General features: G+C 42.4%; 1 protein-coding gene across 2 annotated transcripts in view; it reads right to left on the reverse strand.

The window, feature by feature from the left end:
* clic4 (chloride intracellular channel 4) overlaps positions 1–19,459 on the reverse strand; it is a 116,465-nt gene that overhangs the window by 33,796 nt on the left and 63,210 nt on the right. For both annotated transcript variants that reach the window (XM_033045168.1, XM_033045167.1), the window contains exon 3: positions 3,910–4,035. In XM_033045168.1, the coding sequence (XP_032901059.1) occupies positions 3,910–4,035 (126 nt within the window). The remainder of the gene's footprint in view (positions 1–3,909; positions 4,036–19,459) is intronic.

The following is a 19,459-nucleotide window of genomic DNA, read 5'->3' on the forward strand; positions in this document are numbered from 1 at the left end:
ATGGATCGACTGGTCTTATAATGGATCGACTGGGCTTATAATGGATCGACTGGGCTTATAATGGATCGACTGGGCTTATATTCACAGGAATTTAGAAAGATCAGAGGGGATCTGAGAGAAACATATAAAATTCTTCATGGCTAGATTGAACAGGCTAGATGCAGGATGTTGAGGAAATCCAGAAGCAGGGGGTCACAGTGTAAGAATAAGGGATAGGCCATTTAGGACTGAGATGAGGAAAAATGTTTTCAAATGGATTCCTGTTGTTGTATTTAACTTTGCATCTACGTATCACCCATTCTTGAGGTTTCCGACAACAGTCATTTCACAAAGTGGACCAATGTAGGTAGTCAACAATTACAAGCCCCCGCCCCATCCCCCCAAAGAGGAGCTCCGTCCATGGATTGTGTCAGTGGACTCCTAACCAGTTATGCTGGTGGAGGGTCCTTTCCACTACTTCTGAATCTCTCTGATGATCACAGATATTTAGAGGTAGTGGAAATCTATTCAATTAAATTAAAAATTAAAAGCATAACATCTGAAGGATATTTAATGATCTGGTTTCTTGACCACATTTCTCACTGTGTTAATAAGATGTGCTTTAATGGATGGGGGGGGGGGGGGGGGGGGGGAGGGGGTGAGCAGAGAGGGAGACTTGTTGGCATATGGGGAACCTGGAAGAATCATCTTCCCTCATGTCCTGTCAAAATAAACAGCACGACATGATTAGTATTTCGATGTCTCTGCTTGTAAGTTTTTTTTTCTTTGCAGCCCATTATTCCTCTTCTAACTGTGTGGTTGGATTGTCTTATTCCATTGCATGCTTTGATTTAAATGAAGCAAGATACGATTAAAGGCATCAGGTTGGGCAGTCTGCCATGCTACTGTAACGTAAGATATTCTTCTTTCAGATTTTATTCCCTTTCCTTCATAAATATATGCTGGTGTTGTGCCTGGAGGCAACTCTAACATCTTTTGTTTTGCAACTAAGTTCCCATAAATCTGAAGGTGCTGGAATCCTGTATGTTTTTGCTCTCTCTTCCCTCACCCATTCCTCCCACTATCATCCCTTTCCCTTCCCCCATCGCTTCCAACGCCAACCGTCCCTCTGGCTTTACATTTCACCGCTCTTCTCTCATCATCTGACACGCCTTTGTCTCCGTGTCTCCTTTTGTCTCCTTGCTCTCCTTTTGTCATCCCTTTGTCTCATTTTCATCTCGTGCTGTTGTCACCTGCTGATCAAAACCCCCTCAACTGTATCCACCTATCACTTGCTAAGCTTTGTCCCGCCCACACCTCTTCGCCAACTTTCTCCCCCTACTACGATCAGTCTGAAGAAGGGTCTCGACCTGAAACGCCATCTATCCATTTCCTCCAGAGATGTTGCCTGACCCGTTGAATTACTCCAGCACTTTTGTTCTCTGCAACATTCCAGCTTCTGCAGTTCTCGTGTCTCTGTGCTTCCGTAAGTCTGGCTTGATTCTACACAGTGAGAGACCGCAGCCACTAACGTCACAAGAGTTGTGTTTCCACTTGGATCATTTGCAGGATAAAAACTAGGTTACACCACAGAATACCCAGATAATATTAAGATTAAACCTGGATGTGATGTCATCCATCGTGGAATAGACTGCAAATACTAATGATCCAGGCTCACAACTGGAACCAGAGTTTTGTCTGCAATTCTGAGCTTGAATTTGAGTTTAGTTTATTGTCACGTGTACCGAGGTACAGTAAAAAGCTTTCGTTGCATGCTAACCAGTCAGCGGAAAGACAACACACGATTACAATCGAGCCATCCAGATTGTACAGGTACATGATAAAGGGATTAACAGTAATAACGTTTAGTGCAAGATAAAGCCAGTAAGGATAGTCTGAGGGTCTCCAATGAGGTAGATAGTAGCTTGGGACTGCACTCTGGTTGTTGGTAGGGTGGTTCAGTTGCCTGAAATTACTTCCATCGAAGATCGACAATTACAGGAGATGAGGTCAGAGAAATGGGTGAGAAACATTGTTAAAAATACTTTTGTTTCTTTAGCAAACTGATAGATTTAAGGAACAGTTTGAATGGGGGAATTTGACCGACTATAGCATGTTGTTTCCATAAATACAAATGGAACAATTTAAATGCTTCTATTAAAGCTTTCAGCTATAGCACGAATCTCAAGAAACAGTAATCAGTGATTGAACATGAGGATGAACAAGGAGGTTGGAGAGGGGAGACTGCAGTGATGCAAACTCAACCAACAATGTAGAACGTGAGCGAGCGAGCGAGATCTTCACAGAACTGGATAGTGGATAGGACAGTTTTGGAGAGATACGAGCTAAAGGTGGGTTGGTGGGACCAGTATAGCCTGGACATGTTGGCCTGTGTGGGCAAGTTGGACTGAAGGGCCTGTTTCCACACTGTATCACTCAATGACTCTTCGACTCTATCTGATAGTGATGAATTTTATTCCAGAATATGCTCCCTATTCTTTTTCAAGTGGTGAATCTTTCCCACAAGCCAATAGAATAGCTACTTAGAATGATAATTTATAACATACGTATTTGTTGTGAGGTTACGTGTGCTATGCCTGTAAAGCTGCAGCAAGTAGGAATGTTGTTGTGTCGATCCCAATGCATATAACAATTAAACATTCTTGACTTTCTTTTGACTCTTCAATGGATTGCTTCCCATGTCAATTGAAGTAAGGCACGTTTCAGCAGAGAGTACCAAGTCGATCATGTAATGGACAACCAATACTCTTTGCATATCCACATTTTCCCTGCAGCTGAGGCTGATCAAAGTTCAAACCTTTTTATTTATTTTTTAAGCATTGAGTATTAGTGAGCTATGAGAGTGCATTTGACGGCACTGGGCCTGTACTCGCTGGAGTTTAGAAGAATGAAGGGGGGGACCTCATTGAAACATACCAAATAGTGAAAGGCTTGTATAGAGTGGATTTGGAGAGGATGTTTCCACTAGTGGGACAATCTAGGACTAGAGGTCATAGCCTCAAAATTAAAAGAAGTTACTTTAGGAAGGAGATGAGGAGGAATTTCTTTAGTCAGAGGGTGGTGAATCTGTGGAATTCTTTGCCACAGAAGGCTGTGGAAGCCAAGTCAATGGATATTTTTCAGGCAGAGATAGATAGATTCTTGATTAGTACAGGTGTCAGGGGTTATGGGGAGAAGGTAGGAGAATGGGGTTAGGAGGGAAGGATAGATGGATAGATCAGCCATGATTGAATGGCGGAGTAGATTTGATGGGCCGAATGGCCTAATTCTGTTCCTATCACCTATGACTTTATGAACACAAGATGTTCTGCTCTATTGGCGTAGCGATGTATATGACCAATTTTGCCTTCAGGGAAGATCAGTCAAAAGTTTGTCTTCTCCTTGTTATGGCCATCAGATCCAACCAGGCCCTTCAACCAACAGATACTACACGGACTATCGATCAGCCATCTACCGTAAACCAACGTCAATCCTACTTTTTTTAACTTCCCTGATTTGATCCCCCATTTAAACATTGGAAGCAATTTACAGAAGTCAATTAACCTACCAACACAGGGAGGGAACCGGAGCCCCCACAACAAACCCACGTGGTCACAGGGAGAACAATTGAAAGTCTCCACACTGACAACAACAGAGGTCAGGACTGAACCCAGATCACTGGAGTTGTGAGGACCCTCACGAGCTCTGCCACAATGACATCACGCACTGGTTGCTCACCAAAAGTGGCTTCTGCGAATTCTAGAAGTTTTAAATCCATTTCATTGCTGCAGAATTGACAAATTCCATTTTTGGCTTGCTGCGGTAAATCACTTTACATGCACCGTGTGCTGTGCATTATTCTGCATGATGCTGCAGTTGACTTCTGCAAATCTGGGAAATGCTATCTTGAGTTCTTGTGCAGACACTTACTTAGGTGGAGCCAGGACGTCCTCAAGGAATTCTTCGATCTTATTAACATCGGTTTTCACTTCTCCATTGAAGGTTATAAATGGTGGGTGTGTTCCAGGAGCCAGGTTTTGCAGGTCAGCTGGTTTCCTGTTAATTTAAAAAGCAAGAGAGTGTCATCAATTAACCATCAGCAGAATCATTAAACGTCCCCCTTCAAAGGCAGGCAGGGCACAAGATGCTGACACTGTAGGAATGAAGCTCAGTGCTTCTTGAGCAGACTGTGAGGATGGTTCAATCTGCATTACACTGAGCCCTGATGATGTCTGAATCAGTAGGAGAGATACAGCTCCTGATCTATTATTTGGCGCCTGCCTGTCTTCCTGGTCGGTTTCCACCACTGCCAGCACCCACCTGCCCTTCCACAGACTGGCATCCAGTCAAAGCAAAGAGCCCAATAAACAGGGAATCACAAAGGAAAAATATAAACGCAGAACGGAAAGGTGCTGGCACATAAATAAACAAACTAAAAGAGGCAAGCAGATATTCACACGAGGACAATCTGATGCTGACAGAGATGAACAGAAATAATATAGATGAAGAGAAGGGGGGGGGGTGAGGGGGAGAAAGAGAGAGGGTGGGAGAAAGAGTGGGAGAGCGAGCTGGAGAGAGAGAGCAGGAGAGAGAGGGAGAGAGAGCACGAGAGAATTGCATGTGAAATGAAATTCTGACAATTAATCTTTTGCTGTTTTGTACCAGGTTCAGAGAGCAGTGCTTTCAGGGCAATGGGTTTGTTGTTAACTCTGGAGTGGAAAAAAAAATGACTGTAATTGTATTTAGCATGTGCACATTGTTATTAATCCTTGATGGGATTAATTGGGAGACCTCTACAAAGTTCAAAGAAAGTCTTTGAAAAGTAGCGTGGCTTCTTAAAAACTTTGGCACGCATGTAACTAAAAGATCACCTCAAAAAAACCCAAAACAACATATTAACAGTCAGGTATCAAGACAATTTACTGTCAAATATTAAAACAGCAAAAAAAACCCTGACATAAATCAGCAATAATTATTCAAGACCACTGAGAATAAAAAAAGTTCACGACTGAGTAAATACAGGGGAAAAGGTGACATCGTGATCAATCCTGACATTTACTTAAAAGCCATTAAATTCAGCAAAAAAAATTATATCAACAGCAGAAAGTTTCAATGTGCATCCAATGGAAAAATAAAGTGAATATTCGCTACCTGGAGGTTAGGAAAGGGGAGCACTGTGCTCCTGCCTTCACTTTAACACCAACACGCTGAGACCAAATTGTTCTGCACGTTCCTATTGCAAGGGCAAATGGAAAGGCCAATGCAAAGTTGGTGTTTAAAGTAAAGGGTCTTTTATTAAAGCTGGTGCGCACCAGGAGGCCAGTCAAAGCTGATCTCTTGAGCGCGACTTTGGTACAGCTTTTACATCTGACACGAATACACGGAAACATGATTAACAATAAAACGAGGTCTTGATTACAGTGGATGTTAGAGAAAGGCTTAATGAGGTAACAAACTAGATCTTGATTGCATAATAAAATGATTATCCACAACTCTAATTTAGTTGACAGTAGCTCCAATTGTTTGTTATGACGATGGGTGCAAGCTACAACATAATCAATGAAGTTCCTGAAACTTGGGGTTCATCACTGCTGCATTCCATGTCTCTACTTTTCGACTTTGTCCGTGGTTCCCACATTCACCACATTAGCACAATCCACATCTCTATTTACTGGTTATTAGCCCTCACTATTCTTAGTGGAATAAATGGTGGAATTATTTATTAAGAGGTAACATAAAGATATTTAAATGTCATAAGACAATCAAAGCAGAATTTACAGTATGAAAGGGAAATTGTGTTTGGGAAACTTGCCAAAGTACATTGAGGATATATCAAACAAGATGGAAAAAGTGGAGCCAGTAGCCGTAATGCATTTGGATTTCCAGAATACTTTGATAAGATGCCACATATGATAGTAGAACACATGGGGATGATGGTAATACACTGGCATGGATAGGGGAGCAGCGAACTAAGGAAGAACAGTTGGATTAGCTGTAGGCACAAGGATTTGCAGATGCTGGAACTTTGAGCAAAGAACACGAAGTACTAGAGTTATGCCCCTGTCCCACTTTGGAAGCCTGAACGGAAACCTCTGGAGACTTTGCGCCCCACACAACGTTTCCGTGCGGTTCCTGGAGGTTCCCAGCGGTTTTTGTCAGTCTCCCTACCCGCTTCCACTACCTGCAACCTCCGGCAACCACCTGCAACCTGCAACCTCCGGGAACCGCATGGAAACCTTGGGTGGGGCGCAAAGTCTCCAGAGGTTTCCGTTCAGGTTTCCTAAGTGGGACAGGGGCATAAGTCAGCGGGTCAAGCAGCATCTCTGGAGAACATGATGAGGCAATGTTTCATGTCAAAACCCTTCTTCAGAATTGGGCTAATTGGCTCATTTGTGGATTTGCTGTCATCTAATAGTTACCGTAGGGATCATTACTGGCATCTCAACTATTTATGATTTATAACTTGGATGAAGGAACCAATTCTAATATAACATTTATTTTACTATACAAAGAGAGGTGGGTCAGTAATTTGTGAGGAAGACACAGTGCCTGAAAATTAATATAAATAGAACTTAGAAAAATATGGTACAGGATCAGGCTCTTTAAACCACAATGTCTGTACGGAACACGATGGCAAATTACACTAATCCTTTTGTCTGCACATGATCCATTTATCGTGTATCTGTACACAGTGAAATGGCTCGATTGTAATCATGTACTGTCTTTCTGTTGACTAGTTAGCACACAACAAAAAGGTTTTCGCTGTACACGTGACAATAAACTAAAAATAAACTACCAAGATCCGAGTCAGTGTTGAAAACTATTTCTAATTTATACACAAGGATGGTAACTAAGGGTCACTGAGTATCAATCAAAATGCAGAATGTTGGAACAGACATGAGAGTGCAATTTAAGACATTTCTGGATAGACACCTGCAAATGCAGTGTATGGGGGGGGGGGGGTCATATGCAGGCAGAGGAGATTAGTTTAACTTGGCATCATTTACAGCACAGACATTGTAGGCTTAAGGGGCTGTTCCTGTGTTGATCTGTAAACTGAATTATTTGAAACACAAATAACCTAAGAATTATTATCTAATGCGGACAGCATTGGGGGTTAAAGAACAACGGCAATTCAGACAACCTTGGCCAAAACCGATCACTACTCAGTCCCACAGCCCAGAAACTATCTCCATTCTTGGCCAGCCTACAGTTCCCCAGGGTTACATAGCTTTCATTGCAAACACTTAACATTACAGAAATGTGTCTGGAAATTCAACTACTTATTAAAAAAAAAAAATTCAGTCCTCCTGCTTAAAAGGTATTTTGAGTTCACGATTAAAAATTAAAAAAACTGCGGATGCTGAAATTAAAACAAAAAAAAAAAACTGCTGGAAAAGTCAGGCAGCATCGGTGGAAAGAGAAACAGAGTTAATGTTTCAGATTGCAGACCTTTCACCAACTCTGACTAAAGGTTTTCAACCTGAAACATTAGTTCTGTTTCTATCCCTGGATGTTGTCTGACTGACTGAGTCTTTCATCATTTTCCATTTCTATTTTGGCTTCTTAGTTGTGAGTTTAACTAACCATATTTGTAAAATCCTTTAGCACAAGGAAAATATGGAGCTCGTCCCATCGTTGTTTCCCTGAAAAAGAAGCATGTAGCTAGCTTAAATGTTGCTCCCAACTGTGGTGAAAAGTCACCCAAGAACAATCTGTAAGATTGCTACAACTCTGAGATTGTGTTTTGTCCTCCCATCACACTGACAACAACAGCTGGTGATTTTATAAAACCAAACACAACCTTCTGTTTTCTGCTGCCGTACTGTTTTACCAGTTTGATTTGAATCTTGAACAGCTGTCTTACCAACTGCACCGTAGCTTTTGCCCAATGACCGTATCACGCGAGGAGAGGCTAATTCCGATGTGCATATAATTAATACCGAAGAAAAAGTACCAGCTCACAAGGTTCTGGAGTTTATGTCCATAACTCATTTATTATACGAGCCTTCAAATATCCTCAGCTCAAAAGCCAACACAAACACTAAATTCAAACAACCAACAAACATTTCAGAGAGATGTAGACAATGTTTCAGAAACATTATGACAGATACATCATAGGATAGGTTTAGAGGAATATGGGCCAAACGCAGGCAGGAGGGACTCGTGTATATGGGACATGTCGGTCGGCGTGGGCAAGTTGGGCCGAAGGGCCCGTTTCCACACTGTATGACTCGATGACTAATATTCTTGAGGTGATCGGCACATTCAATATTCATCATCAATATTCATCATACAAAGGCTTTTCCCATTCTGAAACCCTAAACTTAAATTTGTCAACAACTGTGCACTTCCATACCATGTAGTGAAATGTAATACGAGAAATTTGCATTAAACATTCATAAGTAAATAATTGGTATTGAATTATTGACACAAACTGACCATAATTTGGCACAGATTGATATCTGACATTGCAAATAAGACAGAATAGCAAATGTAAGATTTCAGATAAGTGGCTAAATAAATAGTTCTTAATGATTTTAATGGTCCAAAATTCCATAGAGTTATGGAAGCTTCGATTAGATTGGAAAATAGTGAATGTAACTTCTTTGTTCAATGCACATGGAGGACTGCGAGATGGTGACATGAGAGTTGACAATTCTAATATTCAAGGTCAGTTTGAGATTAAGGAGGTGGTGTTGGGGCTCTTGAAGAGCATTAATGTGGATAAATACCACGGCACGATGGTATCTATCCCAGGTTCATAAAGCCATAAGTGTTAGGAGCAGAATTAGGCCATTTGGCCCATCAAGTCTACTCCGCCATTCAATCATGGCTGATCTATCTCTCCCTCCTAACCCCATTCTCATGCCTTCTCCCCATAACCCCTGACACCTGTACTAATTAAGAATCCATCTATCTCCACCTTAAAAATATCCATGGACTTGGCAAAGAGGTCCACAGAATTACTACCTTTCATAAAACAGCCCACCCACCACAAGGTTATTGAGAGAAGCAAGAGAGGAGATTGCAGAAGCCTTAATGAAGATCTTTGCAACTTCCCAAGCCTCAGGTGAGATCCCAGTAGACCGAGGAACAATGTTGTTCCTTTGTTTAAGAAGGGAAGTAGAGAGAATCCCGGGAATTGTAGGCCGGGGAGTCTCACGTCTGTGATCGAGAAGCTATTGGAGAGGATACATTGTGTGGGCCGAAAGGCCTGTTCTATGTTTTAAAAACAGAGGGTGACAGAAAAATAGACAACGATAGTCCAGTTAGCTTAACATCTCTCCTATGTAACATTTTTGAAGATACTGTTAAAGAAATTACAGCAGTAGACTTAGATACATTTTTAGATAATCAGGCACTGTAAGTACGGTTGTGTCTATGGTAAATTGTGTTTTACTGAGTTATTCAAGTTCTTTGAAGGAGTAATGTACGCGGAGGATGAAGAGGAACCAGCGATGTTTACAGGGGGCAATTGATAAGATGCTACTTCAAAGGTTCAAATGGCAAATAAATGTGATGGTGGCGGAGGAGGTCACCTGTAAGCATTGATGAAAGATATGATGGCTAACAGGGAGGTAGGTTGGGAAGGGAGCAAAAGGAGATTGCTAAAGGATGTGGATAGGTTGAAAGAATGGGCAAGAAAATGCAAAATTGTCCATTTTGGCAAGGAAAGTAAAAAGTACTATCAAAACAGCACATGATTACGAAGCTGAATTGCAGAGAGGTTTGCATATCCTAGCGGATGATGCACAAAAGGCTAGTAAGCAGACCAACAAGCAGTTGGAAAAAATAACAGAATGTTATTCTTTATTGTGAGGGGAATTCAATATAAAAGTAGGGTGGTTCTGGTTCAGCTGTGCAGAGCAATGGCAAGACCAGATTTGGAGTATTGTGTAGACTTTTACCTCTATTTAATCAAGAGGGTTAATGAGTTGGAAACCATTTCGAGAAGGTTTACTAGGCTTATACCTGGAGTGGGTGGGTTGTCTTATGCAGAAAGCTTGGACCGAATAGGCTTGTGCCTGCTGGAGTTCAGAAGAGTGAAGGACAAATTATTTGAAACATTTAAAATTTAGTTTGGTCTTGACAGGATGGAATTGGAGATTAAAGGGCCTGTCCCACTGTACGAGCTAATTCAAGAGTTCTCCCGACTTTCCCCCGATTCAAACTGGAAAAATTACGGTAATAGCCACTCATAGTTACTCGGGGCTCTCGTGAACATTTTTCAACATGTTGTAAAATCTTCACGAGTCTTCACGAGCTTACCGCGTTTCCCGAGTACCTGCCATTAACGTTACGAGCCGCTAAGAGACGTCCCAAGCTCCGACATACCCGCTACGTACATTCTACGTGCTTACCACGAGTTTGATTTTTTTTTTAAACTCGGGAGAATTCTTGAATTAGTTCATACAGTGGGACAGGCCCTTTACACCAGGGCAGGGTGTGTACATGTGTGTTAGGGTGGGGTTGTTGTCAATGAATAAAAATAAAGGATTGCCCAATACGACAGAGACATGGTCATTTTCTCCCTTGCAGAGTCATAAGACTCCCTCAAAGAGGTGGAGAACACAAAGTCTTTGAATATTTCTTACAGAAGAATTAGATAAATTTGTGATAAGCAAGGGAGTGAATACTAACAAGGAGGAGGCAGGAATGCAGAGGTGAGGTCACAGTCATATAATTCATGCAGCCGACTCCTTTCCCAAATGCATATCTTTGCATATTTGTACATTAGTGCTACAAGACATGCCCGCGGGAAGCTTTACTCTGCTGTGCCTTGTGTCAAATGTCTTGAGATTTATCAATGCTGACACCGAGTCACAGCTAGAAACACATCCATTCCAGACCAGAGAATCCTAGATCACAATAAAAACAAATGATTACCAAATTACACGTGCGGATAAGATAATATATAATAGCATGGTGCTCTCATTATACTAAGCTTTCAACCTGTCATTGTGGAAAGTGCTAAACCGATGCCCACTCTAATGGCAGTTTCTATTTTAGTTCACTCAATGATTACATTTTCCAAACAATATACAGATGGTCTCTCTAACATACAGAATCTTACTGGCCTGTCACTTGAATTGTATCGTCACTCAGTGTGTGAGGTGTTTGGATTAGAGTAATTATATGTAGACAGTAAAATGAAACTGAAAATGATCACCACTGTTCATTGTTAACTAGGGTTGCCAACTTTCTCACTCCCATATCAGGGACAAAAGGTCAAAATAAGGGATAAATTCCCGACGGCAATTCGTTGACCAACTCGGCCATGGCTGGGTGAATGATGAGGTGCTGGACTGCACACAAAGCCCAGCCGGTGGGCCAGCTGATGAGTTTTGGCCCGGGCGCCGGACTTTGCGCGTGACGTCGCTTGGCCCGGGCCAAAACTCCTCAGCTGGCCCGCTGGCTGGGCTTTGTGTTCTGCTGCACGCAAAGTCTGACACCCCATCCAACTCATGAACCGATGATCGGCCATGAGAAGGCGGGGTGGTGGTGTTGGCGGTAAGCGAAGGTCTGAAATTCGGACAGCTGGCCGAGCTGCCACCCGACGGAGCCACGGGCAAGGCGCTGCTGCTGCACTCCATGGGATGCACTACGTCGGGACAGGTGCGGTTGAGCCGGAAGCGGCGCTCCGATCGGATAGTCCCCTCGACCTGAGTGGTAGCAGTCAAACACGGGACAAGGGCGTTCCCATATGGGACAAACCAATTTAGCCCAATATACAGGATGGCCCGGTTAATACGGGACAGTTGGCAACCCTATTGTGAACCCATCAGATCTTCTCCAAATTGCTTCGCCCCACATTAGAAAGACTTGAATTGGAATTCAGTGAAGTTGAGCATGGAAAATGTGGTCATTTTTATTAGTGTTGTAAATAAGTGTGCCTCATCACAACAGGAAATATAAAAAAGAGTGCTTACATGGTGAATAATTACATTTGCGTTTTAAGGGGGAATTTAAATGAGGAAGTGATGGTGATTTTTTTTTGGATAGGAAATTAAAAGTAGGCAGTCTGGGGAATAGCTCTTAGCTCAGAATTCAGTCAGTATGGAAAGCTTGGGTGTCGACAAAAGTAACATTTTCTAGACAGTCAGAATCTTTTTAAGACAGTCTGAACCTTTTCTAGACAGTTAGAATCTATTTTTTTTGACAAACCTTTTTTAGACACTGAACCATTTTCTTGGGATGGAGAAATCAAATACTGGAGGGTGTGGCATAAGGTGAGAGTAGTTGTGCCGGACAAAGGGTGCTGAATGCCTGGAACACGTTGCCAGGGTTAGTGGTTTAGCCAGATATGATAATGAAGCAGTGATATAACAATGTGGTGCAGAATAATGCAAACAGGTCCAAACATAAATATATGCTTGCGTTCTGTGATTCCATTGATAACATTCTTGCCTGAATCCAGAAGTCTTAGTCACAATCCGAGCTGACACACGATTTAACTGTAGACAGTTGTAAATAAACGCTAAACCTGTCCTTTAACATGTTCAAGATCGATATTAACAAGTTGGATGTGAATGTATGAGATGCATTTTGTAAGCTTGAGGGCCTGTCCCACTTGGCTGTCTTTCGCGCACCATTTACGCGACCTGCTAGCGTGTGGGTAGCGTGTGGGTAGCGCATGGGTAGCGCGGGGACGGGCACATGGAGTGGTGTGGAGGAGTGTGGACTTCGTCCTGAACGAAATCTTCGCTCTCCACCGGCCTGACGCGTAACTGACAGCCAAAGTGGGACAGGCCCAAGACCCTGGCGCGGCGCAACGTCTCACCTTCAACAGCAGCAGAAGCAGGCAAACGATCGTTGAACTCAGCCTAGGGCTCACGGCCATTGCAGATCCCGATCTGCCCCCACTCCTACTCCCAGAGTGGGGCCAAGAAGATTGAAGATAGACACAAAATGCAGGAGTAACTCAGCGGGACCGGTAGCATCTCTGGAGAGAACGAATGGGTGACGTTTCGGGTCAAGACCCTTCTTTCAGACTGAAGAAGAGTCTCGACCAGAAACATCATCCATTGCTTCTCTCCAGAGATGCTGCCAGACGCTGTTACTCCTGCATTTTGTGTCTATCTTCAAATGACGTCACGCGCTCCAGACGGCTGTGCAGGCGCATGATGACGCGCGCGTCTCTCGCGGGACCGTCGCGCGACCGTCACTACCGGCCTGTCGCGAAAGTGACGGCCCAAGTGGGACAGGCCCTTTACAGTCGACATTAAAATGGATAGTTTTGTTCTTAGTGAGGATTGTAGTCTTCTGCCACTGATCAAAATTGATCAGTTGGTAAAATTGACCGAGAGACAGTAGATTGAATCGTAAAAACCCACGAAGAGATGATATACCCACTAAATAATAGAGACCTAGGAAGTACTGAGCAACAGAGGAGTTCTGGAATGCTTGGCCAAAAGCAGGTAGACAAGGCAATTACAAAGGCAGAGAGGATATTTTCCTCCTTTAGCTGGGACAAAGAATATAAACACAGGGAGGTTATGGTACTACCATATCAATTATTTTTAGGCCAGAGCTGGAGGACTGTGTGTAGTTCTGGTCAGCACTCTATGAAAAAATATGTGCTTGCACTGAGGGGAGATCAGGGTGAGATGTACACATAGAGTAGAGAATGAGAAATGTGTCCTCTCAGCAGAGGTGTCCTTGACTAGAGGGCATGGTTTCATAGGAGAGCTGGAGAGGAATTAGGGAAGACTTTCTTTCACCCAAGTCTGCCTGCAAGTGTGGTACATGCAGGTACTTTCACAATGTTACAAGGTATTTAGATGACCCATTGGAATGTCCTGGCATAGAATTCTACAAGCTGAGTGTGGGGAAATGGGATGGACATGATGGGCTGAAGGGTTTCACGAGTGATAGGAGCAAAATTAGGCCATTCGGCCCATCAAGTCTACTCTGCCATTCAATCATGGCTGATCTATCTTTCTCTCTCAACCCCATTCTCATGCCTTCTCCCCATAACTCCTGACACCCGTTCTAATCAAGAATCCATCGATATCTGCCTTAAAAATATCCATTGACTTGGCCTCCATGACCTTCCACATATTTACCACCCTCTGACTAAATAAATGCTTCATCATCTCCTTCCTAAAGGAATGTCCTATAATTCTGAGGCTATGATTGGAAACTTCCTCTCCACATCGACTCTAGCCAGATCAATGCTGTAATGATTCCTTGGGAAAATTACTTGATGGAATTCCAGCTCTATGTCCATGCGGGTTTGACCACCCTGCTAGTGTGTGCACACACAGTATAAGGCCACTGCTGCCTTCACATTGAAATGATCTGCCAGCACACTTTGTTTCAGCTCCAATGGGGGGGGGGGGAAACAGCTCTGGATGTGGAAATGTCATAGAAATCGCCCTCTGGCATTTGTCAGAACATTTGGTGGGAGAGAATCAAACTGATTGGATTGAATAGTAAAACCAGGGTTCAGCCAACTTTGGGCCCATTTTGTTGAGTTCGTGTATTTTCTGTGTTTTGAAAGGCTACATTCCATCACTAAGAATCTGTCCACAAGATTCAACTTCCTTATTAATGGAAATAAAAGTTAGCTTTTGCAGGGATAAAAAATGTCAAGAACTCCAAGGTCTTTTTTTTAAAAACACAATTCAATCGCCCCCATTATGCGACAGGCTGAAGTAAGGTTGTATGAATTGACCACAATCAGAATAAAGTGAGGATTTGGACACTTGACCCAACATTTGCTGAATGGGCCGTGGTCACTGAGGGAAAATTTGATGTGTTTATTATGTGAAAGAATTTGAGGCTACAGATGGACTCAGTACTTGTACAAAGCTCTCCACTACAGAGCTGTGAGACTGGTATGAATGAGCTTTCTGTCTTGCCTGTGCAAAGACCAAAAGGTGGAATGTGTAATCTGATTTTGTGGCTGCTGCACCACATATAATTTCCACCAAAGATTAACATGTCCAGAGTTCATATGGCAGTGACTTTCAAAACCAGGAACCGGAATCTGCTTCGTCTCTAGTACAATATTCAATCAGTACTGGATTCAGTCTCTAGAAACTCTCAGGCTCAGCAGTAGAGTTGCTGCCTTACAGCGCCAGATATCCGGGTTTGATCCCAACTACGGGTGCTGTCTATATAGAGTTTATATGTTCTCCCCGTGACCCGCGTGGGGTTTCTCCGAGATCTTTGGTTTCCTCCCACATTCCAAAGATGTACAGGTTTGTAGGTTAATTGGTTTGGTATAAATGTAAAATTGTCCCAAGTGTGTGTAGGATAGTGTTAATGTGCGGGGATCGCTGATTGGTGCGGATTCGGAGGGCCGAAGGGCCTGTTTCCGCGATGTATCTCTAAACTAAACTAAATTAAACGCAGTGATTTTGTTGCATTTTTTTAAATGAAAAACTTAATGTAACAATGCCAATGTTATTCAAATTTTTACAGGGCACTTTCTGCAGATCTGTTCTTCTTAGTCAATTAGAGGCATGGTTCATAATGCTTCTATGTCTATATTTATTGTGAAAGTTTCAAATATCATTTTATAAAAACGCAGATCACCTGTAAACTAGTAAAATTCATTTTAATCAGCCATGAGAAGGGATTACTTTATCCAAATGATATATTAACCTGCCGGGCAGTGTGGGAGTGATGCAGGTCCCCAACTCAGAAGTGCGGGGGAGGATGCAAAACATAAAACATCGGTGGGGGCAGAAGTCAGATTTTGAAATGACTCCAACCAGATCCTGCAGAAGTTCCACCTTCGATTTGATTAGAAATCCCTCCACCTTCAACTAGAACTAGTGTATGGGTGATTGTTGGTGGGTGCGGACTCGGTGGGTCAAAGAGCCTGTATCTAAGCTGTTTCTGTAAACTAAACTAAACAACTAAACTAAACTGTGGATAGAAATGGATGGTAAACATTTGCGTTGATGCCCTTCATCCAGACGAAGGCTCTCAACCCAGAACGTCAACTGCCCATTCCCTTCCATAGTTGCTGCCTGAACCTCTGAATTCCTTCATTTGGTCCCTTATTTATCCTCCAAAGTGGTGAGATTAGAATTTCACAGCATTTCCAGGGAGAGATGCAACATTTAAAGTAGGGTCCCGGTCCAAAACATCACCTGTCCATTCCCTCATAGATGCTGCCTGACCTGCTGAGTTACTCCAAATCTTTACATGTAAAGAGGGCACCCACTTCAAATGTGAGCCAAATGAATGACCCTGCATGAAGAACAAAATAGTTCTTCTTGAAAAATCTTCCTTACAATGTGGATATAAAACGCATTAAGTTTATAGCATTAACATTAAACGGTTTAAACCACCACATTTCCCAAAAACTGCAACTTTTACCACAAAGAAAAACATTATGAACCTTAGGAGCACCATCATCTGCAGATTCCACTCCAAGTCATACATCATCCTGACTTGGAAATAAAACAAATTTTCCTTCATCATCTCGAGGTCTAATTCCTGAAACTTCCTTTTTCAATACTGCTCCGGGTTGACCATCACTAAAAGGAATGCAAAGGTTCAAGTAGGCTGGCTCGAAGGGCTGAATGGACTACTCCTGCACCTATTGTCTATGGTCTAGGTTGTATCCCACAATTAAAATTTGGGATGGGCAATAATTCCTGGCATTGCCAGCAACACCCACATTCTTAAATTGAACAAACAAAACAAAACTCACTTGTACACAGTGGAGGATAACAATGCACCTCTACTCAAATACAGCAATAAAGGAGGAGGTCAAGAGCAAAAGGGATGTCATATATCTGCTGATGGAAAGGACTTAGTCTTCTCTCTCACCTGCCTGCTGCCTTGAATCTGCTGGTGCTGTTCTGACTATGCCCACATCCTCTTCCCCTCCCTCATCCATCCAGTCCAAGGGGAAAACTCATCAAAATTCCCACGGAACAACATTCTTTCCCTTGGTGACTCCCATCTGGTTTTGAATGTTGTGGAATATGGTCTTCTCAAATTAGGTCTTCAGCGAATTTTCAACCTAAACAATCCTTTTTGGCGGTGAGATTGGCATCAGCATTGTGTTTGCTCCTAACGCCGTGGGACTTTGTTCGGAGAGGCTGTTGATAAAATGTTGTCAGCCACAGATTTGGAATTCTCTTTAACAAATGTCAGTAAGCACTTTGGGTGTTGAATCAACTCCTTGTGGGTGGATATTCCTAACACAACTCCTTTGCCAAGATGCCATTTTTGAACAAGCGCACTTAAATTATCCTTTCAGGAGAAGATCTCAATTTGAGGCACTCTTCCCGCGCACCCCTACCCCAACCTGCAGTCGCTTTTTTAAGATGCTGACTGCACTTCACCATGAAGTGATGGAAGTGTAAATATATCACAGTGTAGATTGAAGTTATTAGTCCATTCACTAATGCCTTTGCATTCTACCCACAAGGCTACAGAACGTCACTTCTGCCATCACCAACTTCAAAGCCATGCTTGTTCTATTAATGCAATATGTGCATAAAATATTATATGCAGTGCCGCATTATTCTAGGATACTTCAATAATATACCCATGATTTAGCTTTAAAATAAGAAAAGATTAAAGAATAAAAGTGTTGAAGGGTTATATTTATAAACTGTTTGATCAATGTAGGTACCAATCTTCTTCAACTGCACAAAGCCTTATTTCTAACGTAAAATTATTAGCTGCTCCCCGAATCCAGGAATATCCTGCCACAGATCTGATTGTACAAACAAATGCAGAAAGTGCACTGGTCAATTGTTTTTTTTATGGTTAAAGCTGTTCTCTGCTGCAAATTGTGTTCAACATGGTTTGGAGATTCTTCTTCTTTTAAATTTTAAATGTATGCAATGTATTTTTATGTAATGTTGTCCCTTGCCTGGACCTTGAGTCTGAAATAAAGTTTATTAAATTAAATTAAATTAAATTAAAATTAAATTAAAAAGCAGTTTCAAAGTCTCTGGCAGAGTATAATGTCATACATCAATCAGTATGTTGCTATTTTATATGAAAACCTTAATAATTTTAGTAGGTAGGTAGTTCATATCAGGAAATTCCTCAACCTTGTTATGCTGTGTTGTTTAGTTTAGATATACAGCATGGAAACAGGCCATTTGGCCCTTTGGAAACAGTCCACAGCGACCATCGATAACCTATTCACTAGTTTTATGTTATCCCACATTCACATCCTACACACTAGGGCAACTTACAGAAGCCAATTAACCTATGACCTGTACGTCTTTGGAATGTGGAAAGAAACCAGAGCACCCGGAGAAAGTCCACGCAATCACAAGGAGAACATACAAACTCAGCACAGATAGCACCGGAGGTCAGGATCGAACCCGGGCTCTGGTGACTTTAGACTTTAGAGATACAGTGCGGAAACATGCCCTATGGCCCACCGTGTCCGCGCCGACCAGCGATCACCAGGTACACTAACGCTATCCGACACACTAGGGATAATTTACAATCTTAACCAAAAGCAATTATCCTACAAACTTGTACATCTTTGGAGTGATGGGAGGAAACTGGAGCACCTGGAGAAAATCCATGCGGTCACAGGAAGAAAGTACAAACTCCATACAGACAGCGCCCATAGTCAGGATGAAACCTGTGTCTGATGCTCTGCGCCACTGGGCCGTGCTCTGCTGCTGCGCCACTGGACTGCCCTGCTGTTCTTACAAACTACTGCTTTGTTCAATTTTGAATGGTTTTGTCCAACATGAGAAGCAAGTTCCATGGCAAATATGTTCCACTTGATAAGTTACCGTTTACTTTATCTCCTTTTTAATTTTAATTTTCAGAATAGAACTGTGCTTCTTAAATTAGGTTTGGTGGTAGCTGTAATTGAAAGGAGGATCACAGACTTCATGCAAGGGTCATTTGGAGCTGCTCTATTTTTGTCCTGGTATCAGTGGAGATAAGGGCAGTGGAAAAAGCTTCAAGGAATTTTCCAACATCCTGCCGCACCACGGCATGATAAAACTCAAATTGACTCATCTACAAAGACAGCGAAGGAAAAATCTGTAGATGCTGGAAATCTGCATTAAAAACAGGAAAAGGGTAGAAATCTCATCATGTCAGGGATAACAAGTCAGTCGGTTCAAGGAATATTAGCAATGGTCGTTAAATGCTGGGCTTGCCAGCAAAATCTGAAATTATGCTCATAATTTAAAATGACCTCTATAGAACCAAAATTGCTTCTCACAGAACAATTAGACCACTTCAGACTTTAGAGATACAGAATGGAAACAGGCCCTTCGACCCACCAAGTCCACGCCAACCAGCAAATCACCCTATACACTGCCACCATACTGCTCTCCCTAATACCATCCCCACTATCCTACACACTAGGGGCAATTTACAATTTTTACTAAAGTAATTAACCTACAAACCTGTACGTCTTTGGAGTGTGGGAGGAAACCAGACCACCCAGAGGAAACCCACGTGGTCACAGGGAGAACGTACAAACTACATACAGACAGTACCCCTAGTCAGGATCGAACCC

Source organism: Amblyraja radiata, chromosome 27 (genome assembly GCF_010909765.2).
Source record: "Amblyraja radiata isolate CabotCenter1 chromosome 27, sAmbRad1.1.pri, whole genome shotgun sequence".
In the NCBI taxonomy this organism is placed as follows: Eukaryota; Metazoa; Chordata; class Chondrichthyes; order Rajiformes; family Rajidae; genus Amblyraja; species Amblyraja radiata.